Raw genomic sequence first — 23,370 nt, 5'->3', positions numbered from 1 at the left:
ATCCAAGACTTCTGTTGTGATATTTCCCAACTGTCCAGCTCCTAAAAGCCACAAATCATTGATTCAAACACATCTTAACAAGCATTACAGCACGTAACGTACAGAGACATAAAGTACAGTTTTTAGTTCTACTTAAAACAATAAAAATGTAAATTAAGAACTTTCTGGAAATAGAAAGAATAAGACGAACTGATGACCTAAGAAATATGATTGCTGGTTATTTAAAATTATCTGAGGTCAAAGATGCCTGTATATCTAGCATTCACATCACAATATTGTTGGGATCATCTCATGTGACAACATATTGGAGTCTTTTCTCATTCATTTTGCAGTGAAAGCTCATGAAACTACCTACTACAGATCATTTTAATCCTAGCCAAACTGTCAAACTCTTATTTTCTGCCCCAACACTCTGCTAAGTCTCTGGCACTTTGGCATCACAAAGGAAACACAAAAGACCTCTCTCTGCCACCAAAGAATTCCCTTGTTGGAGAAGAGACTCCCCTAGCTCTGATGTTTCACCTATGGGTTTTGTCTGCATATTGGAATAATGATTATCTTAAAAGCAGAAAGAAGATACAGCGGAGATCCAGAGAACATGAAGCTGTTCACACAACTTAGAACTACCCGACAACAGCCAGAAGTACCCTTTGGACCCAGACCGGCCCAAAGCAGATGTCAAGTCTCAAATACCAACATACTGCACTGTGTTCTAAAAGAAGGAAGAAGTATCCTCATAACTCCTGTACCTTTGCCAGGTTCCACCACAGGCATCCACTTCCATCCCTCAGATTTTAGAAGCAGATAATGGTAGTTCCTTCACAAAGCATAGAAATGATCTTCACATTTGCAATCACTCCACTCATTCTACACGTGCTCCAAGGCAGCTGGTGGCAAGCCAGCTCAAACTAGAAGCAAGATAGCTGCTAAGAGACTGGGTTATCAGCTTAAGCACAGCATAACGTTTATGTGTCTACATGGTATTTGGTAACAGATTTAGCTCATGGCAAGCAGCTTGGAGAACAGCGACAGTGATTTCAGATCTGTTTCAAATGCACGCTCAGAGAAACCCCTGTGGAGATGGCAATCCCCTGTGTGTACACCAGCTGCCTGATACAAAATCCTGTCCAGACACCAGGAAATGTGCCAGCTGTTTAGAATGGGTTTTGGGTAAAGCCTTGAAAATGGTGCAAAAATATAGCTCTCACACATGCCAAGGAATCCCAGGAAGAATAAAGTCCTGGTAACATTCATCTTACAGATTCATCTTTACTCCAACGCAAGGATATTCAACCAATATTAGTACAAGATTGTTAAAAGCAATCCTGCATCATGCAAGCAGTCTAAATAAATTATTGCTTCTTTAGAGAATGTGTAATGAAATGGACTCACCTCTTGGGATGGGTTAAGTTGGTAGTCTGAAATACATGCGAGACTATAATCTTACTACTGTCATAAGCAAAACTACTGCCAAGAATTATAGCCAGTGCTATAGTACAATCTGACCTGAAATTGTAGATACCCGATATCACTAACTGACTTTTTGAGAGATGGGTTATTGAGCACCTCTCAGGTTAGAGTCAAAATGTCAAGGCTCTGGAAAACATAATTAAAATGAGCAAATTAAGATGTGAAATCAGGTAGAAAAAATGACAAGCAACAAATCTGGCAAAGCAGAAAGGAGCCAAATTGCAGAAAGTGTTGCTGAGGTGAAAGATATCTTTACCCTCGGGAAGCATCATGAGCAAACAGCCAAATCAATGGCAGTAAATAATGGTAATAAAAGAAGTTCATTCCCTCTCTATGACCTACTGCCCCTTTTCTGGCTGGTAACTGCAAAGGGGACAGCAACAGCTAACAGAGGTGAGGCCTATTTTGCCTCCATATGCTGTTTCTGTCCTACTCAAAAAGGCACTTCACACAGATGCACCCATGCTACCGAAGCACTGGGTAAATTAAACAAGCTCTGAGACACAGTTACAGGGACACGATCCATGACTCTCCAACAGAAAGTGAAAGGTCTGGACTCTAAATCCATACACAGGTTGTTAAATAAATGACTGACTTTTAAAGATGTTAAGCACCCAGGAGCTCCCATTCAGCTGAACACTGTCTCTGCGAGCATATCCAGAGTGCATTTATACCAATTTGGGAAAGAAAATGCTCTGGGAAACTTGCAAGAATGGACTCTCATGAGGTTTCCAATAATACATATGTATTATTGAAGTCAGAAATCCCACGAGTAAAACTCGGAGCATGTTCATTTTTGATCCTATCCCAAACAAGGCAGCACAAAGGCATGTGAACACACTAAATAAGAGAGAGAATTTAAGCTAACTAAACTTTTCCCTAGGTTTTATGTTTGCGAAACAAATTGACCCATACTGCAGAAGAGTATCAAGTCGGTACATGGGCAGTTACTGACAACCACCTCAGAGCCAGGGAAGTACAAATGCAGTTTTATTGGACTGGGTCATTGGCTGACGAGAATAACCTCAGCTGATCTTTACTGATTTTCACCAGATTGGAATATCTGGCTCTGTACCACAGCAAATGTTTAGGTTAAGTTAATGGCCTTTATACACACTAAAATATTTTTATCATGAAAGAAGCATTAGAATCACTGGTTGCCTATTCTGACCTGAGAATTGTGCAGATCACATATTTCTTTAGATTTTAAGTGGCTCACAACAGTAACTTAATTTATTCTGTTTTCTAACATAATATAGTTTTCTTGCAAATGTAAACTGTTGAGAGCTCTTAACAATACAGCATTTTATTATCTGAGGACCTGACAGAAGGAGAGTATGATGTTTAAATTGCCAGTCTGAGTTAGTCATGAACGACTACTCTGTTTGGTTGCTCAAAAGAAGTGCTATGCAGAATATTCAGCAATTATTAAAACAAGGTAACAAAATTGCACGTCTTTAATTATTCCTATATGAACAAAGACAGCGTTATCTCTGAATAGTGCCTTTGTACTTCTGCAGTTGACTGAACTTGTTTAAAACATCTTTATGCAATCCTCTGTCAACATATGGCAAATAAGGAAATATTCTTATTTGTTCCTCCATTTACAGTAATTGAACCAGTCACAATGGTATTTAAATGTATTAAACTGGTATTTATTGCAAGGTAATGAGATATTCTAGAACTAACACAAATTTGATTGCTTTGCCACAGACTAAATACTTGCTTGTTAGTACGTGAGCTCCCTCATTTCTCATGTTTTTGTTTTTTAAATTCGGCATGACAAATGAACAGAAGAAAAATACTAACGTAAACGACAGCATTAAGACACTAACTACATATAGTAATAATATGTATGTTAAGTGCCAAAGGTTTACCAAGTTGCACTCAGGATCACCTCATTAATGATTCCTTCAGTACAGCTCTTTACCTTGCTATAATGGTCCTGGACAGCAAATAGCTAAAACCAACAGCTCCAATTTAAGCTTGGTAGCTGTACAAGCACTTGGGTTTGGACTGTTTAAGCAAATCCCTGCAACTGTAAGATAGAATCTAGATATTTTATTAGTTATGACACTTGTGAAATCCATCAAAAAGCAGACAGAAAACAGCAGGATTGTTTTATGAATGCATTTATGCTTCACTTTTCCTAAGAAGCAGCAGCCCACTATCTGTCATGTGCTGTCTTACAGTTGGTTAGTTACTTACAGTACATCAAGAAGAACAGAACAACTGATTTCAGAAGTTAGCTTTGTTAGCCCCCTAGTCTAACATCCCATGTAACTGAGCGCGCAGCTTAAGAGAATCCTTAAAGTGTGAGAGGAGGTCTACCTTTTGGCAATTTTGAAGCATAGAAAATGCAGCCCTCCCTGTCCTCTCATTCTGTGTAGCAGGACAAAATAAAAGCACCACTTAAATCCTCTTAAATCTCTGAAATGTGACTTTAATATGTCTAGGTCTTTAACAGACCTCTGGACAGGTCAGAATTTCACCCTAAGGATGGTTTGCTATGAATTATTCATGCTGCCCAAAGGATTAGGTGTAATGAAAATGTTCTGGCAAGATTCTCCTCCCCCTTTGTGTACAGCTAATTGATTTTATGCGGATGGAATTCAGATGTACTAATATTCTAGGGAAACTGCATGCCTTCTTAATGAATCTTCTGCTCCTATAGTTGTGATAAAGGCAAAACCAATAAGGTTAGAGCATAGTGACACATAAAATGAACAGTTTTAAAAAAAGAACCGATGATAGATAACTAAAATCAGTATTTCAAAATTCTTTTCCATAGGTACTTAGCATTAACAGATGCTTGCTTGAGTGTTTCCAATCAGGAACACTCCTCTCTATCAGACATGCAACTCCAAACATTAAAAGTCATGAATCAAGCTTTGCAGAGAACAAGACTATAAATTATGAGATTTTTATTTTTAATAATGCCAAAGGGATTTAGTGTTTTATTTTCCTTTTGATTTCTTGAACCATTTTCAACTGAGTTTTTAAGAGATGTTTTAGCCGTTATGATCATGTGTACATCATCAAACGGATTTTTTTAGTGAAAACGCATGCATCTTTTCCTGTGATGATGGGACTTTGGCAGCTGGGCCTTTCAGAGGAATATTTCATATCATGACTGAGAGTGGCAGACAAGCCTGAAAGTCTCTCTCTGCCTTGCAAGATACCCCGCTGAAATTGCAGCCAACAGAGACACCCAATTCACTTGGACACCACACAGGGCTAGTTATACGTAGACTCTTCACTCTGTTCAGAGGTCCTGGCTTCAGAGTGAGTTACACTGACTGCATCAAAGCCCCAAAGCAAATGCTCTAGACAGTGGCAGCTCACTTCCCATACACACTTTCCCCTAGCAAAGATCCTACAGATAAAAGCTTCAGCCTGGCAGAGCTGATGCAAATGAATTTGAGGGAGCAGAAGATCTGAGCCTGTCTGACCTGGGATAATTTGCATTCAAACAAAATAAATCCAGCTCAATTCCCATAGCAATTTTCCTTTGCTATGAATAGTTAAGGCAGCTCCAGTAATGAGGAGCTCGGGTTACATCTGATTGCCAGCTGTATTGCTTACTAAGAAGTTAGGTCAGTGGTTCCCAACCTTTTAATTTTCCTTGTTGGAGTATACATTGCTATGGATTAGTTACATGAGAGAGTGGTCACAAGGAACTCTGTAGGGAGTAAAGTATCAGCTTTGCTGATATTCCACATACACAGACATATACATATGTTGAAATATCTATGTGGGAAGGGGAAAGGGAGGGGAATAAAAGAGGTTAGGCCACTAAGGGAATGGAAAACAAGAAGCAAAGATGGCCCAAGAGTAAGAATGTCAGGCTGGCACCTGGGTTATCTGGATTAAATTCCCAGTTCTTCAGCAATTCAGCTTCTCTGTTCCTTATGTCTCAGTTTTATAGGCAGGATTTTGTAATCAACCAAGTAAATGCTCAAGAGAGACTTGTGAAGGCTTATATCGAATCCCCATTGGGTTGATCTAGGGTTGATTGGGTTGATGCCTCCATCTTCCTTACTGTAAGCTGCAGCCCCAGCCTTCAGGATGTCACTCAGTAGCTTGAGCTGCGATCCAGTGACATAAGGTCACAGCACTGCTAGGTGTGTGCCACCTAGCAGGGCTCCGCACTGGCAAGCACCCTGTTCAAAGACACATCTCTCAAACATGGCTTTGTCCCTGATCTGTCCCTTGTTATGTCACTGGATGGGCTTTTGCCATGCAACCCCACTCGCAGGTACAACAATGCTGCATGGTAAGTGACTCAGAAATATGCAGTCACATTCACTGCAATCTGAGAGGGCAGAGAGTTTTGCTCATAACTAGGAATTCCCTTGCTATAGTGCTTTCCACTTCACACAAGCCTACAGAGAAAGTGTGATTATTCAGCATTACCAAGAAAGGAGGAGCAGGAAAGAAAAAAAATAATCTTCTCTTCTTTCACTGCAATCACCTCTTTGAAACAGAACAACAGCCTAGGTGCGTCTGAATCACATTTCTTTTTCAAGAAATGGCAAATCAGTAAAACCTTGAGTGCAATTCATACTATTAAACCTGAAACACAGGGCAGCAGCATCTCAAAGATCCACTGCTTTAAAACAAGACCTCACCATTTCCTCAGTTTTTCACAACATTAAGAAACCTGTACAATGGCAACTCATCTAACATTTAAGATAACCATACAAACCATACAGACATCCTTAGCATCCAGATCTTAGTTTACAATGGGCATTTGAATAAGTGATGAGTTATTTGCCAGGAGAAATGTAGTAACTTATATCTATATTCCATGTTATGAAAAAGCCTTATATTTGTAGGCACCATTTACAAACATAAAGCCTGCCTTCACAAGATCATATTGCCAAGTATACCATGGGTCCAAAGATTCTTTGTTTTCCTACTTGTGCTCAGATATACTGCAGTAATCCCTGTCCTGCTTCAAAACTGTGCACACTCATTCACACTCCTCTCTCGCACAAATTCGCCTCTGTTTCTATTTTAAGGAACAATGCGCAATGGTGAGCATGTCATAACTCCTTTGCTGGTGTAACCGTACTGAAATTAAAAGTTGGAAACCTGGGTGGATTTGTCCCAGGCTATAATTTTTCTTAGTACTGTTGCAAATGAAAGTTTGATGAGAAATAATTTTCAGTACAATTTTCTAACTACAGAAATCTCTGTAGTAGAAATACCTGTGATCACATGCAAAAACTGCCAGAAAGAGGTCCTGGTTTGGTATGAAATAAATCATCACGCTATAACCTTCTTCTTAAAATGGAAACAGTACTGCTACTTTAACATCAGTCCAAGTTTTCCGCACAAAGTGAGGTAAATCCATTCTTCAACCCAATACATCAGTTTACATCTCCTGACACCCTGTCTACTGACAGGGCCAGAGTACAACGTACAAGTCTAAACCAGTGATCGGAGTGTTAACACAACAGCTTCCAGGTATTCAGATCTGTGTTTGACTTGTACTTACTGAATAGGCCTGCAGAACTAAACTGGTCATGAAAGGTTACAATGATTTTACCATAAGCAGATTTTAGTATAAGCCTGTGAATTATGTGACTGTTTAGCAGGAATGAGTCTTAAGAAAAGTAATGAAAGATGGTGTGGGAACATTTACTTATGTCGTTTCATTGAAGAAATAAGTTCTATTATGCACCTCTGAGAATCAGAAATGAGAACAGAGGACAAAGAAGACGCTGAGGAGAGGACATAAAGGTTCTCATTTCTACAGTCCCACAGAAACTGATCCAAAAAGGGAGGCTGTTGATTCCTGTGTCAACAAGCACCATTTGCTATGAAATTTCAAGCAAGTGAATAGCATTTCTTCATAAAAGCATTTGTACAGTAGAGTATTTTCAACACATTACCTTACATATTAGGCTCTCAAAATACCATTCGTGAAGCAACAAAGACTTAAGTAACCCTGTGATGATCTCCAAGATCTCAGGAAATAGAAAAAATAAAGGGACAAAAGGAAGGTTGTGCTTGAAAACAACTTTTTCTTCTATGAGGTATTCATTATATTAAATTGATCCAAGAAATCTGGAAATCTATTGCCACGATGTTAAACACTATAAGCCTTCTTACTGAATTAAAATGCAATAAAGCCAAGGGAGACAAAATTGTATGGAATTTGTTGACAGCTCAGCATGATACAAAGTTATACAAGGATGGTAAAAAAAAAAAGAAAAAAAATCAGCAGAAGATTTAGGAGGGAAACTTTTGTAAGCAGCCTGACCTTCTTTCTGTAATGAATCTACTGAACAGTAGGTTAAGCAAAGGTCAGGTTAAGCATAGGTTAAGAAAAAAGCTCGAAGAAGAGGAATGTGCTGTCCGGATCACAGAGGCTCTGGGACATCAGGGAAGTGTGTGAGAGTTACAGACACCACAGTCTCATATGTAGTTGCTAGTCTGAGCACACACCTGAGTGCGCTCTCTGCTCTGCCCTGACACCACAGAACACAAGACCTGAGCTCACACCATGTCACACCACCACCAACGACTCCTCTCTGTGGACGTCAGTCACAACTCGAGAGAAGTGCTGCACAGCTCAGCTGCTGTTGTATCTTGAGCTCTTACTTAGAAATCAGGATATGCTTGAGAAGTGCTACTTAAGTCAAATTAGCAATGTGCCAAAGCACACCATCTCCCATAACCAAGAGATAATTTGTCTACTTTCATAGGCAAGAATTAGAAAAGTGAATGTGAAAAGTGGGATTCTCCCATTCTGAGTCTTTCTGAAGCTTTGTGTTGCTTGCACAGCCACTGATTTATCATTCTGATTCCAACTTCTCTGCTAGTGCCTGTCGTCAAGCCCCTGTCCTTCACATTAGTGTATGCCTGACTTTTCCCCAAAATAATCTCCTGGCTGCTCAGTGGCCACTAAAGGGGCACTGCCTGCCAAAAAGACTACTGACATGAAGGTAGTCAAGCCCTAGTTGCGTCTCCATATTTTCCTACATAAGATTATATGTGCTTCCAGGAGTTAAAGTGCAATCCTACCACTTCTCAGTGTGAATTTGCCCAGCTTGATGTGTCATGACTAAAGATGTGACTGTTCATGCAATTTATCTGGATCATCAGTCATTTACTCCATCTTTTCTTCTTTCCAGGTGGTAATGTAAACAGAGAAAAAGCCAGAAGGACCTCTTGTTGTGAAACATTTCCTCTCTTCACAGCATGTTACACTATACACTCCTCCCACAGCATAAAACCAGTAGTGTTAATGTGCTATGGAAGTAAATTAGTCACAAATACCACCACAGGGAACTTAAACATTTTGAATGTACACCATATAATCAGGAAATGCCCACCCTCTTTATCTGTCAGGAACAAGGAAATGGAAAGCTTTGTAATTTTAAACTGCCCATCAGTTGCTATGAATCAATCAAACATCTTGCTGTGGAGAGCTAACATGCACAAGAACGCTGGTAAGATAAGAGAGGGTTTAAACTACACTCCCCAACCTGTTGGAATAGTTTCAGTCTGAGATTCCAGACTTGATTACCCCTGTCTGGAGCTTCTCTTTATACACCACCACTGAACCTCTTAAAAGAGCTAGAACAGGACACCGAACTTCCTTTTTTTTTTCAAATTATCTGTACTATTGTTACTTCTCCCAAATTTCACCAATTTGATTTTTTTTCCAAGTGTAAATAAATTTTATAAGATAATTTACAGATGAGAGTGATTTATTCCTTTAACATATATTAACATATAATGACAGAAGTCATGCAAGACTGATACACATCCTCTACATTACCATTTTTGCAATAACTCTTATTTAATTAAATTACCATCCATCCACTTACTGCAAACACCAGAGATGAATCACATCAATCACAAATTGTATCTTTAAAATTTAAGCCCCTCCCTGGAAAAAATCATGAAGGTGTTGATTTAAATTATAATTACTCTTTCGCTAGCATATAATATAGTTATTAAATGGCAGACGAGACAACAGCTCTAAAGAGCACTGCCTTGTGCAACTTTATGGAAATACAAATACATTAATATTTCACAGACAACGGACACTGAATTGCACTGTCCTTTGTAAAATCAAGGTTAAAGGATTGGCACTAATTCAGTGCATTGGCATAGATAAGTATGTGTGTGTGTGTGTGTGTGTGTCTGTGTGTGTATGAATATTTATATATATATATAAATTTCTCTTCCTTTTTATTGGCAGGTAATATGCAAAATGTCAGGTCCAAAGGCTAAGCTGTCATTAAGAGCATGTGGCATATCCATGGAGGTATTTTGGAGCACATGGGCACCATTCAGAGCAGGCTGATGGTGAACAGAAACACAGCCCCATGGAGAAGTGCTCCACATCTTCTATTCAACCTGAAAGAAGTAGGGCTGTGGAGGTAGAGTGACCTTTACTGTGCACAAATACTAGTTTGCAGAAGACAGACCTTTGTTCTGGGTGAATAACGTTTCCTTCTGTTTTGTTTCTTATATTAGGGCATGTTCCTGACTTTCCCAAACTGTAGTGTTTAAATGATTTATTTAATCATGCAAATAGCCACCAAAAAAACCAGAAATACACTACTCCCTCAGCCCTCAAGCTATTTCCAACTGATTTAGTGTTGTGGAACCATTCTGTACACCAGAAAGCTGTTTTTCAAGAAATGCTTAGAAAACTACAAGAAGAATGAACTTCTCATGGTGCTATAATCCAGAGCTGAGAACCTGTAAATAGTACCGGTGCAATATTCATAGGTCAAGACCAAAGTCTGGCACATTTTTGATCCCAGCTTCAACTGTCTATGGTAATCTGTCAGCGTCTCTCTCCTTCATTCGGCTTCCAAATGGTCCCTTTATTGGTATTTCATCTGTCACACAATCTGATGGAGAAAGCAAGCCTTTGTCACCATACCGTTAGTCTGATGTTCAATGACACATGGCACCAACTGTCTGCTGTTCTGTCATGGCTCCCACCTTGTATTTGGGTTCAAGCATGATCTTCATTAAGTGAGACCTGCAGAACTGTCTCTGCGTCAGGCATCTTAAATGACCACTCTCTGGTAGGCAAATTAATTGCATGAATCAAAGGAATCAATGAAGTATTTCTGTAGCAGACTACATGTTCTCCTCTCTGCAATTATTCATCTTTCCTACCAAGAGCAGATGAATGAGGTCTTGCCTCCTACAGGTGTTCCCAGGATGACAAGTTATAATATCCTTGCACATTTTTGTAGATCAAAAACTGTGAAGTCCATCTCCTGTCTAAGAAGGGACAGAAGCATCAAAATCTACTCTTTTACTCCCAGTGCCAGACTTGACTTTTATCAGGACTCGATCAGGATCAGGCCAAGCAACCTCTTTACATTCACTCCTTCATTTTGTATTTTTTGGTGGCCATTGTGCTCCCTTTACTCCTTCATTGTCATAATACTCTCGCAGCACAGCGGAATGAAAAGAGTTGGTATTAGTACACTGAAATGTATCTGGCAGCTGCAAGCACCAGCTGCCAAGCACTTCAGTGCACTTTCTAGCAGCAATAGCAGCAGCTGGTTCTCTGGGAAACTGCCTGAACCCCTGCCTCATTTCACTCCTGCCTGTTACTAGTTCGAGTGGTCCATGAGAACAGCATAGGGTCAGTCTGAAGATAGGTGTCTTTGCCCTTCAAGTAAGGCCATTTCCCTCCACCTCACTTCTGATTCCATGAAGTCTGATTATACAGCACCACCTTGGATTATTTACAAGATGCATTTTGGTGTCTGCCAGTAGAAACGGACATGCTTCACTGTCTTGATGAGCCAGCAGTACTTCCCATTTGCAAAATGTCTTTCTAAACCAAACGGTAATTGTAGTAATGTTTCCCAAAGAAATGGTGTGCCTCTTGACTCAGGGGCCAAGGTGATGCAGGGAGGAAGAAAAGAGAACTCTCCTGAGGCCAGATTCTCATTCAGAGCAGAAAGCATAAAACTTTTTACTCACTACAAACTGTTGATGAAACCCATAAACCAGCAAATACCCATCAATGAGCATGGAAGATACTGAGCTGCAGGAATCAGTAGATATCATCTGCTCACTTATGTCTCAGACTTCAAACTGTCCTTTTTCTATCCCTTTGCTCAAGCTTTCACAGCTAGAGGCACAAAAACAATCTGATAATCAGTATGTGATGTTGGGAGTGCAAAAAATATCCATACGGCCTTCAGCACGACTTCTAGCATGGAGAGAAGCCAGCAAACAGAGAAAAAAACTGGAGGCTGGAGATACTGTTGTGGTAGGCTGGTCTCTACAGTGATTTCACAGACATCTATTGCAAAAAACATAATGTAGAGTGGACTATAAGGAATGAGTCTTTGTCAGAAAAAAGTAGCAAAAAAGTGACAGAAACATTTTTTTGTCTATACTGTGATCATCCATTGTGAGCTGCAAATAAATCACCTCAGCTCTACCTCAAGATTGGTATTTTAATCTTAAATTTATACTTACATCTAACAAAACAAATAGTATAACTTTCTGTCAAGTGAAATGAAACTGAGTAGCCACATCTTTAGAAAAGTTTCGATTTTCTTCTCCGACACAGTGTTACACCATTTATACCTATCCCTTACCATGACCAGCTTATACTTTAATTATAAGAATAACTGAAAATGTTTATTGAGGTTTAGTCTAGCCTAATTTTAAGACTTACTGTTTTGATGAAATCTTCCTAAAAAAAAAGAATGAGTGTGTGGCATAAGATAAGCCTGCTCAAGATAAAATTATTTTAAAATGCTGACTCTTTTCACTGAAGTGCAATAATGTGCATGAAGAAAAAGCAAATCTTAAAAAATCTTTTAAAAAAATCTAATCATATTCTGGTGTCACATAAATTTTATATCTCGTGGCAAAGAAACCGCAGACCTGAAGAGCAATCCATGTTTCATTAGTTTGTGTATTCTGCCACAGAATCTAATATTACATTCTTAAATTAGTTAGAAGCCACACTGAGCTGCAGAGTATAAAAACAAAAGTGAGGGCTCAAGCTAGGTCAAGCATATTTTGTATAGGTCCATTAAAAATTTCATTCCATTAATATTAATAAAGATGTTGAGACACAAAAATCCTTCAATTAACATATATTAGGCAGGCAAGCACAAGCATTCAAGTGATCCCACTGTGAACAGCAAGAATCCAGTCCTCAAAGAAGAAAGCCATGAGTGCTGTGTACATAGTGGGGCAGCTAGAAATGCTAATGCCACAGAGGAGTGAAAAGGCAACACCCTATTGTCTGTGCAAGTAAATATCACTTTATTGCTTTAGCTTCCCCTTTGATTAAGGAGGTTTGTGCTGGGCCTTGTTATTCCAGTAGGAATAACTTCAAGACCTATTATCTTTGTCATCAATTTTTTTTCTTTTTGTTTTTTGTTTTTTGGCAGGAACTAGCTGTCCAGACACATACGAGATTCAGGAAAAGGATTTTTGTCTGACTGTACAACTTGTTTGTAGATTTCCCTAGCTTGTGAACTAACATTGTAAAAAAGAAATTAACTTGCATGTTCCAGAATTTACTCTGGACAATAATGGTTCCCACGGTACTGAGCTTCAACCATCAAGACTCATTCACTTGCATATGACCTGATTATTTGACATTTCTTCACCCTCATTCTTAGTGACTTCCAAGCATGATAAACAATAAAAGGTTACTGATGTCAACCTATTATGAGCCAGGATGCTGTTCTCATCTAACACACACTAAAGCCAGTACTGAAGCTTAATTAATACATGTTTGTAAATTGTGCTGAGCTGCAAGGCATTATGATTTCAGGTTTCTTCCAAAAATGTTTACCTCAAAGCTTTAGTCAATGCTCTACTGTCTGAACTAAATATAAGTTCTGCTTCCATCAGCTATTCACATAGCTGGTCAAATCACTGTCAGAGCAAATCAATAGGAAATTCCTTTAGCATACTGTAATTTATGGTAGACATGCAGCAACAGAATTGGGATTAAAATGGGATAAGAAAAGGCAAGAAACAACCAACATTTCTGCTCTCAGCGACATGATCAAAAGGACAGGGGAAAACCTTGTTTGTAATATAATTATCCACTAAAGTTTAACTCAGATACCATTTAAGGCCTAGTCAGAGCCTTCCTAACACAAAATGAGTGTTTTTTCATTTAAAAATTTAAAAAAAGATACTGAAATCAGAGTTTCAGCTGCTAGAATTCACTGTAGGACCACTGCTAGCTTTATCTGCAGAGATAACTAAGTTTAACCCCTTTTCTGCCAGCCAACTGAGTTAAGAAGTCAGAAAAACACTTCTAATGACTAAAAAGGCTGCTGACTTTAGTGGGTCTGCTGTCAGGTTATCACGGACACTGCAACTTCCAAAACAAGAAAGCAGGTGTTTTCTAGAAAATCCCCAAAGAGCTATAAAATGGGAAGTCAACAACATTATTCATGCTCAAGAGAGAATGAAATCAGATGCAAATAGCTCTGAAATGGTCTTAATGTATCGACTGATATATTATTGGCATCACAGCTCCGCATGCCTTTATCTAGCATGGCCCCGGCTTTTATCTTGCCTCCATCCATAGACTGCAAATTTAAAAACCACTGACATCAAGAACAGTCTTTAGACTTCCATCCTTTTCTCACTGTTCGTAACACTGAACAGCAGTCCCAGTGATCAATCTACCATCTCTTTTGAAAAGTATGGGACATCCATGCATCAGAAACACAAACCCTTCCCCAGAAAGTTGCAAATTAGAAAACATTATCTTAAATTTCTTGTAGACTTAAAACATAACTGTGGCAAACAAAAATCATAGATGCCAAAATGGCTGAGGGACTCAGAGCTGGTAACAAACTCCCCATGACCATCCAGACTGGTTATGACTGGGCAGCCTATGTCGAGTCGAAGCCAAGTTCCCAACTGAGTACAAATGTGCAAATCAAAGCTGTCGTCATAATCAGGTGCTGGTTTTGCAGACGGGCTAAGGAGGGAGTAAGCTTGGGAAAAAATGTTTAAGAACAGTTTTGATACCACTGCTTGCTCAAACTAAGTGGGCTCTGCGACACTGACAGGGCACAACCAAAGTACTCCTGTGCTTTCCACTCTACTGCTATGTGTCAGGTACAGAGCTCTAGGAGTGGGCTGCTCGACTTGGACTTAAATTGAACTACAGTTTCACAGACTGTTGTGTTTCAGGGAGACAAAAGCCATTACAATCCAGGTCTGCAAATGTGGTACCTTCCTCAAACACTTCTGAAGTGGAGGAAGAAAGGGAAAGACAGAAATAAACCTTTGTTAGGTTAATTATTAGTGTTTGAAAGCTGCTATTACTTACTACAATCTGCCTCTAAAAAGAGAAATATTGTAGATGTTCAGCAGTTTGCAGCTGAGCAGAAAAGACAATATTGCATCTTGGCAGAAGAGATGGTATGGTCCAAAAGAAAATAGTGGCGCTTAAATAAAAACCCTCATTTACATCAAAGACATCCTGTTACGAAGAGGTTAAGTCTGTGCAGATAGGTCATCCTCTCCTGACCCTTATGAGGACATTGGACTATAAGCTTCTCTCTAATGGACTAGGGAAACTGGGAAATAAGCTTTGTGGAAAGACTTTGCTACAGCAAGAAAAATGCTGATGTTTCAAGTATAGATAAAGCCTACTAATTCCTTTAGAAGTTGCAAGACAAGACTGCTGCTTAACAAGAAGGGCCAGGAAGAACTGCCTATCTATGCACCAATGGATGGCACCCTGTTTCTGGAACTGCTTTAGGGGTGCAAGCAGCAGCGCTCACAGCAGCCTGAATTTTGGTCCGAAATACATTGACAAACAACTTCCATGCTCTTACTGCCAGCTGAGCGATAAAGGAGCAGACGAAAAAGACTGAGAGGACCAGCTCCTGTGGGCACTCTTGCAAGCTGTTCTGTCCATAGCCCACTGCATTCACACTGATGGAGTCAAAGCGCTCTCAGTGACACAGTATTTCCTCTGTGTACATTCAAGGGTTCCAGTTTTTTTAATATAAAACCTGGAAGAAACACAACTTCTATTACTTTATCTGTCCAGCAGAAGCAGATTATTTCTCCATCATTAATCCTTTTAAATTTCATTTCAGGAATTAGTAGGGTCAAAATGTCTGGGATAACACTATCCTTTGCCTTGCAGAGCTAAAGCCAGAGTTAAAGAGAAAGCTTATCAGACAGATATGGAGAAAGGCAATCAATAATCTAATCATACAATTCATTCCCCATCAGCAGTCAGTTCAAGGCTGAGACTAGAAACATCGTCTTGTATGTGTCCAGTATAATTTAAAATATCTTCAAGAATATGGCTTTTTCCCATTGGCACCTCATTCTCCTGGAAAGATTTTTCTTATTTTCATCTTTACCATGTTATGGAGTGAATAATGGCAAAATGTCCATCGGAACAGTGGAGAAAATTATGAATCTGTAAAACTCATTCAGTTGAAGAGAAACTAAGTACAGAACTGGTGATTCAACTCATTCTCAAAACTATTTTTAGTCCATCCACAAGTTTTGAGAATGAGTAGAATCACCAGTTCTGTACTTAGTTTTACTTCAAGGTCCCACTGGGCCAGGTTTTGTCCTATTTTTACAGCTGTAGGTTTCTAAAGGAACCTCACTGCAAACAGCAATTATTTTGTACTTTTACCAGCAGTCTGGCTCACTGATTTTGATGGGAATTTGTCTGCATAAGAACCTTGGGATTTGTCTCAACATATTTAATTGGACTGAAAGTGTGAGCTCTAGGAATAAGAGGCTGTTGTTAGCATGAACTTAAATAATGCTAATACAGGGTGCAATTAAATGACTACAAAGAATGGGTTGCCTTGCCTGCCTGCCTCTTAGGTGGCCAGACTGCATTAAGAAGCTTTAATTTTGTGGCTTCTTTGATACTTTGAGCAAAGTTCTGCCCTCAGACATGCACGCAGAACTTCCATTGAATTAATACATCTCCTGTTTATCTCTCAGTGCTACATCTAACCCTTTCTCCAGTCATAGACTCCTCTGACAGCTCAGTGAGTGTAACATGATTCATCCTTCCCTCCTCTTTCTCTTCCCTTGACTAGACACTAACAAACATAACAGAACTTGAGACAAGAGAAAGAGGCCCCTTATAATGAAAGATTCAATCACATCTTACGAAAATCAAAGGAGGTCTCTAGCTAGTGCATGAAGCTGACTCGTCTTCTAATTTAGATAGATAAATAAAAGGGAGAGAATGGCCTGCATTCACCTCTTGTGAGTGTGACCTCTCAGCCCTCCATGTCAGTGTGTTTGCTTAGGGTTAATTTGGCCTGAAGAATAAAACTGTATCTTATAGTTTTACAGGACCTGAATTGTTCCACTGAACTGCACTTTTTTTTCTCTCTGACCCAAAATACACATGCATGTGTCCTCTGATGTAATAGTAGGAGAGCTCCTTTATGTCATGCGTTTCTTTCATCCAGGTGTACATCTTGTACTTGCTATATACCCTCACCTGTCTCTTCCACCGAATAGCAGCAACATCCCCACAAATGCTATATAATAAGCTACTCATTCATTACGTTCACTCTTTTCTATGTTCTGTATTGGACTATAGTGTAAACTTGTTTGACGCTGTAAGAGAGAGTTCTTGTTCACAAGGGGAATGTGTCTTCTGCTCCTAAATGCACAGTTATAAATTACTTTCAAGAATGTCTCTAGAACACAACTGGACTGCTGACAGCTCCAGGGTACTCGTCTTCTGTCCTGATTTACTATGTGACTGCAAACAACTCACTTTATACAAGAGATTATGTATACATAAACCTAAGGCAAGCAACACATAAGGAGACAGAAAGGAGACAAAAAACCTAGCAAATAAAGAGACAAACAACACAGTGTTTATACACAGACTCGGAAGACAGTAGTAAGGCTTTTAGAGATAATGTCATAATGCAAGTGGAGTTAAAGAGGGTGAGCCTACAACAGAGAGCTGAAGAGATAGCACAACTTGTGGATACGGATGGGCAAGAGGAAAGAGGTAGGAACACAGATAGGACCACAGTAAGTCCTAAAAATAATTCCTTATTCTAACAGTGGCCAGCACTATCTCCTTCAGAAAAACTTAAAAGAAACCCTGAATACTTTGGATTTGGCATAGTTTGCCTCCCAGTTAGACTTCTGAAGGCAATTATAATTATAATAATATATTATTAAATAATGATATTAATAAAACATAAAACATGAGTAAGAGTTAGTTCAGCTCAGTAGTCTGGAGAAAACTTGAATTTGAGGAGAAAGAACAGCTTGAATTGAAGGACATAAGCAGAGGATGAAGCAGGAAAACCAACCAGATACATCAATTGGGAGAGCACAAGGGATTGAAAGAAACGTCGAGTCATGCTGGAGTGACAGAAAAGTTTTATTAAAGGTAGTAATGAATATCAGTGGAGAAAAGCATTGAAAATTTTCCATTCATTTCTATTCGGGCCACATTAAGATGATGCCAAAGAGAAAAACTAGTTTTGTATTTACTAACATTGACCCAAGGCTGTAAGAGTTTAAAAAACCACCTCAGAGTGGGAATATATTAACAAAACTTATGATAATGAAAATAATTATCACAACTTCTTTGGAGGAAATGTGTCATTCTCCACAGATAGTCCAGAACACATTTTTCTGAAAGTGTACAAAGTACATCCATCTTTTGAGTACCTTTGACAAAATGACTGAGCAAAACTGTGTACACATTCTCCTAAAAGCTAACTTGATGTATTGGAGTACTCATTCAGATAAAGAGCATAGATCCAATTTTGTCTTCTGACACATCAAGGAAATTGTGTTGACGGATGGAAATACGTGGTCTCAATCAACAAATCAGCATAAAAATGTGGGTCCTTACTGTCCACTAAGGTATTAAAGTGTGAGTAAGACACACACATCTCTTAATAGATCTATACCAGAGCAACAAATTCTTGTTCCTTTCCAGTGTTAAGGTCATCCTGCCTAACAAACCATTTCATATAGACTTTCTCAAAAGTCTACTCCACAGGCAATGGCAGATAACAGACAGCTGAATGACTGAATACTCTAGGTCATCCAAAAAATTAGATCAAAGAGTCTCTGTAGTCTATTGAAATGCAATTGCTTTCAAATTACATTGTGGTGTTCCAGGCTTGAAAGAATGGGTCACTGCAGTTTTATTGTAGAGAAGCTATTGCTAATGAAAGGAACAATGGAAAGATTAGTGCTACCAACCATATAGAAGAAACATCACTTTTGGTTTAATTGCAGTGAACAAAGCAAATAGGAAAGAAGGGCAACCAAGTGACAAAAGTAGTTGGTGCAAAGAGGATATAGAAGCTATTCACAAAGTTCTCTTGATCAGAGCACAGCGTCCAGACTTAACATATGATTACTGAATTTGGATCACAGTAAAAAATGATGTGGTTGTCATTACAGACAGCTGACGACACATTTTTAAGAAGACAGCCTTTCAAACTGAAAGATTAAGAATCCTGTTGATAATTTGCCTGGGATTCATTAGGTGCGCTGAAATAAATGGATTGGGAGAAAGGAACAATTACACTTTATGTGCGATACCTACTCTACAGGAGATTATTGTAAGGAAAGGTTTACTTCATTTACCAGTTTAAAATAACAACATTTTAAGGTAAAATCTATTGAACCTTGGAAATTATTAAAGAAAGAGAGAGATTCTAATTGGTGATAATCTGAAAAAGGTTCTGCCATGATAAATTTGTTCATGCCATAGTATTTATTCTCTTTTGATCACATCCTGGATCTTTTCAAAGTGAAGCTTACCAGTCATAACAACCTCTGTGTCGAGACAGTGGTAAAAGATCCATTTCAGTCTCGGTTAAGATCACCACATTCTGTTTCTCTGTGACCTGAGGCAGACTTGAACTTTCCTTCTCCAGACAAGACTTGACAAGCCCAGCTTCAGTTAGCTCATGCAGCATGTTGAAAACAAAACATGACCAAACCAGGGAGATCACCCAAAGTGTAACTGCTGTGTGCAGGTAGAGCACTTCCCAGAGGAACAAACACAGCAATAACTGAAAACAGTTTTTTCCCAAATAAATACAGTAAAAAGCTAGCAGTTGTGAAAAATGAAGCTTCCACAGAAACAAATAAGCGCATCCGATATCAACAGTTCAGCACTACAAAAACAATTTAAACTGCAAATGAAAGCTTCATTCCAGTTCCTGTGACCTGCTCCAAAGTCACATCTGCAACTGTTCAAATGAACTGTAAGATACCAATTCCTCTAACTTGTTGAGAAAAAAATGTAAAGCATTCAAAATACAACCCAGACTACTTCAACCAGCTATCAGCTCTTCCTAATGAACCACCCTCTTCTCAAGTCACCATTACTATTTCAAAGGAAACACTGGGTGTCTCAAGTGCTTCTTTTTTGGTCTCGTCACACAGTTTAACAGCCCTTATGGACAAGTACCTTTGCAAAACAGATTTCTAGAGGGTTACCCAACATATCTTCTGGACCTTAGTCGACCACAAAGCATACAGATAACTTCCTATACCTAACACTATTAAATGTCACTGCTTTAATCCGCATTTGTAGGAGGTTGCTGTGCAAGAGCTTAAGCCTAAAAGCCATCAGTAACTATTAATTCTGTAGATGATTCTTCAGAATTACATCAGTAAAGACTTCTCTGCCGGCAATGAGCACTGTCAAATGCATTTTGAAAAAAATCATTTGAGAGTAATATTTTTTTCATGAACTTGGATGACAACCATAAATGGAAAAGATGTAATCCTAATATTTAACACATTCATAGGAGATCAACTGATCACGACTTATAAACCCAAATAAAGCTGGAATTGTCAAAGGAAATGAAGGGAAATTGTATTCATAACTGCTGCTGAGCTAGGAAATCCATCCTTCCTTAAAGCAGTTGACAAACCTAGATATAATACTTTCTTATATGCTTATGGATTGATATTTTTCTCTTTAGTTCACAAAGGCAGGAAAAGCACGCACTTAAGAGCAAGCAAAAAAGTACAAATTATCACAAACTATAACAAATGAAAATTGCTAAGGCATAATTACTAGGACTATCAGCCAGCCTTCTTTTTTTTTTTTTCTGAAAGACTGTGAGAAAAAAATACAAAGGGTGTGATGCAGTTCATTGGCTGTAACTAAACCTCTTCTGTTAAGTGCAATAGCAACTAGTGGAATTAGGAAAAATCACCAAAAGGTGTATGGTATCCCGAATATTACAGGAATTACATCTCTTTAGCTACTATTCCACATATGAAAATACCTTTAATGCTAATCTGTTTTAAATAAACACTTACCAAGCCTACACACGTAGATACTGCTACCGAAGAGGTGCTATCATTCCTTATAAATCCCTGGTAGAAACACTGCTCATGTTCCTGAGAATTTGAGACTCCATCTTTCCCAAGTACCTGGACAATAAAACTGTTGCTTAAAATGGTCGAAGGCTTAAGTTCTAAGTGAAGTTCCTGTCCAAAAGCTGAAAACTTGTAGTGCAAGGAACTCTTTGAACTCTGACTTGATCTCTTTCTCCTAGTACTGTGCAAATCATGTGAAATGTACGATCCACTGGAATCCACTTTGACAGGTGTCACAAACACATAATCTGTAATGATAAAAAGTTAGCCATCAGCTTTGGTATCCAACAAACAAGATAAGCATCATTCTAACACGGTAAGCACCAGGTTTTGTCTATGGCATGAAGCATTTCCTCATTGAGGGAAAGGCCTGGAAGCTCTGCAGGCTATGTGTGTACAGGCTTGACTGCATAAATTCACCCCTGTAAGTCACACAGGCTCTCAAACAGTGTTTGTTTCCTTTCTGCCCCACTGAGAAGTACAGACTAACTAGCATAGCTGTGAACATTCCCACAATCACTCTTCTGAGGACATTTGTCATCACCAGCAGATCTGTAGATTTTCCCCTCCCCCCGTATTAATTGCTGTCAAATGTGAAGACTGCTCTGGTTTGAGAGGGGTTTTTTTTCCTTCCCTAAGAATGCAGCAAATATTGTAACACTGTAGGGGTAACCATAACTGAGACTTTGTAGAACTGTACCATTTGTTCAAATGGATTAAAGGATTAATTTATTAATGCTTTAACTGAGTGAGACCTCATCTCTTTGTAGTGACTTGATTAGACTGGGTTTCAAGTTGTAACTGACCTTCAGCAGAAAGAGATTACATCCTACTTAATAACCTTTAGTCAGCCACTGCTAATTGCATGTTTAAGAAGTTTATTGTTTTGAATAAAATATGTGAAAAATTACAAAACTACTTGTGAGGAGAAGACTAAGATCTACTCACAGCCACCTAAGAAAGGAAAACATAGAGGCCATGATTCAGCTAGCTGCATAAGCAGGTGCCTAGGTTGAAGTATATTGCTGCTGATCTAGCCATACAGGGATTACTTATATACTGGAACCTGGGTCTGAATTTTAGCTGTTTGCTGAACGAAGACCTTTGCACCTATTCCTGGTTATATGAGTAATCGTGCAGAATAAATTGCTTCCCAACCCCGTTTCATTTCTGAGCTGTATTTCTCTATGAATACATAAAGATGTTGAGAGTAAACCAATTCATTTATCTTCCTAAATTGAAATACCACCACTAAAAAATAAAAACAAACCCTCCTTCCTGTGTTGTAACAGATGTTGCAAAAACTATCAATCTCTTTGCCCAAATAAGACTTTATTGGACAGACATTAAGGGGAAAACATAGCCAGTGATAGGTCATTTTTCCTTAGACAGTGGAAACAATACACAAGGAACTTTCACTTTCCTCAAATGGTGTTAATCAACGGCAGAAGTTGAGGACACTAAGCAGACTGGTGGCCAAAAAATGCAAGCAGCTGCTAGAGAGAGGGAATCCACCAGCGAGCAGATAGGGTGTAAGAAGGTTTTCCTTTCTGCACCCTGGTGTGGTTCTCTATTGTACTTCGTTTCCACTTACACCCAATAAAAAGCACATACTGCACTTCAAACTTCCCAAAGTCTTCAGCATCTAAGTGTTAGCCTCTGTGACCTGGGAACAAACAGCGCCTGAGCTCTCACTCACACCAGTCCTTTCCCTCCAGGTTTCTTTTCCCCTAGCCTGGATTGAAGCAGCTTCCGCACTTTCCCACCCAGATCTTTTCAATACTTTTGTCTCATTGCTCCCACAACAGAAACACAAGATTTTGCTGTTGTGCGTACGTACACATTCATCTTTCTAATCGCACATGTAAACGTGGATGTTTTTACCATCTCATTCACTTGCTTTGCTGTTATGTATCATTCCTTTTAGTTTTTGCACATAAGGCTTAACAAGTTAATCTCTTCCCATAGTTAGCTATTTTAAACAGCAGTCAGCTTGATTTCACTTTAAGTTCCCCAAACACTGTGGCTTCTTCCCTTTAAATGCTCAGTCCACCAAAAAAAGCATCCATGCAAATGTTCACATACATAGATACAGAAAGAGCTATACAAACCATTATTCAATTCACTGATGCTGTCACTGGTTAAAGTTGCTGCATGAGACATGCAAGAGAGGCAGCACAGCTGAAGGGTCTGCAAGAAAAAAAAAAAAAGAGAGAGAACAGGAGTATTGGGCGACATTTACTTGACAATGAAGGGTCTGCAAGAAAAAAAAAAAAAGAGAGAGAACAGGAGTATTGGGCGACATTTACTTGACAAGGGAAGGCAGAAAGACAAGGCACCAGAAACTATGCAGTAACCCGGTATGAAAGTACACTAGGCGACTGCGAAAGAAAGTGCTCTCGCCCTGCCTTTACAGCGCTTCCAAGCCACGGGAGGGTCGCGAATTGCATGCCCCGCCGCTGAGAATCGCAGCAGGTAAAGTCCAGACGACAAGCAGGAGACAGCCCATGTTCCGCCGTGCGC

The 23,370-nt window shown here is 39.1% G+C and overlaps 1 protein-coding gene across 1 annotated transcript in view; it reads right to left on the bottom strand.

The window, feature by feature from the left end:
* Positions 1 to 23,028, bottom strand: part of ADAMTS18 (ADAM metallopeptidase with thrombospondin type 1 motif, 18) — a gene marked incomplete at its 3' end in the record, with an annotated part of 73,752 nt that extends 50,724 nt beyond the window's left edge. The window contains exons 1-2 of the mRNA XM_010178819.1: positions 22,959 to 23,028; positions 20,788 to 21,095 (exon numbers count right to left, since the gene is read on the bottom strand). Coding sequence (XP_010177121.1) covers positions 20,788 to 21,095; positions 22,959 to 23,010 — 360 coding nt within the window. The remainder of the gene's footprint in view (positions 1 to 20,787; positions 21,096 to 22,958) is intronic.
* Positions 23,029 to 23,370: the final 342 nt, after the last annotated feature.

This window comes from Mesitornis unicolor, unplaced genomic scaffold (genome assembly GCF_000695765.1).
Source record: "Mesitornis unicolor isolate BGI_N332 unplaced genomic scaffold, ASM69576v1 scaffold34822, whole genome shotgun sequence".
NCBI lineage: Eukaryota > Metazoa > Chordata > Aves > Mesitornithiformes > Mesitornithidae > Mesitornis > Mesitornis unicolor.
This window is presented reverse-complemented; position numbering and strand designations above follow the sequence as displayed.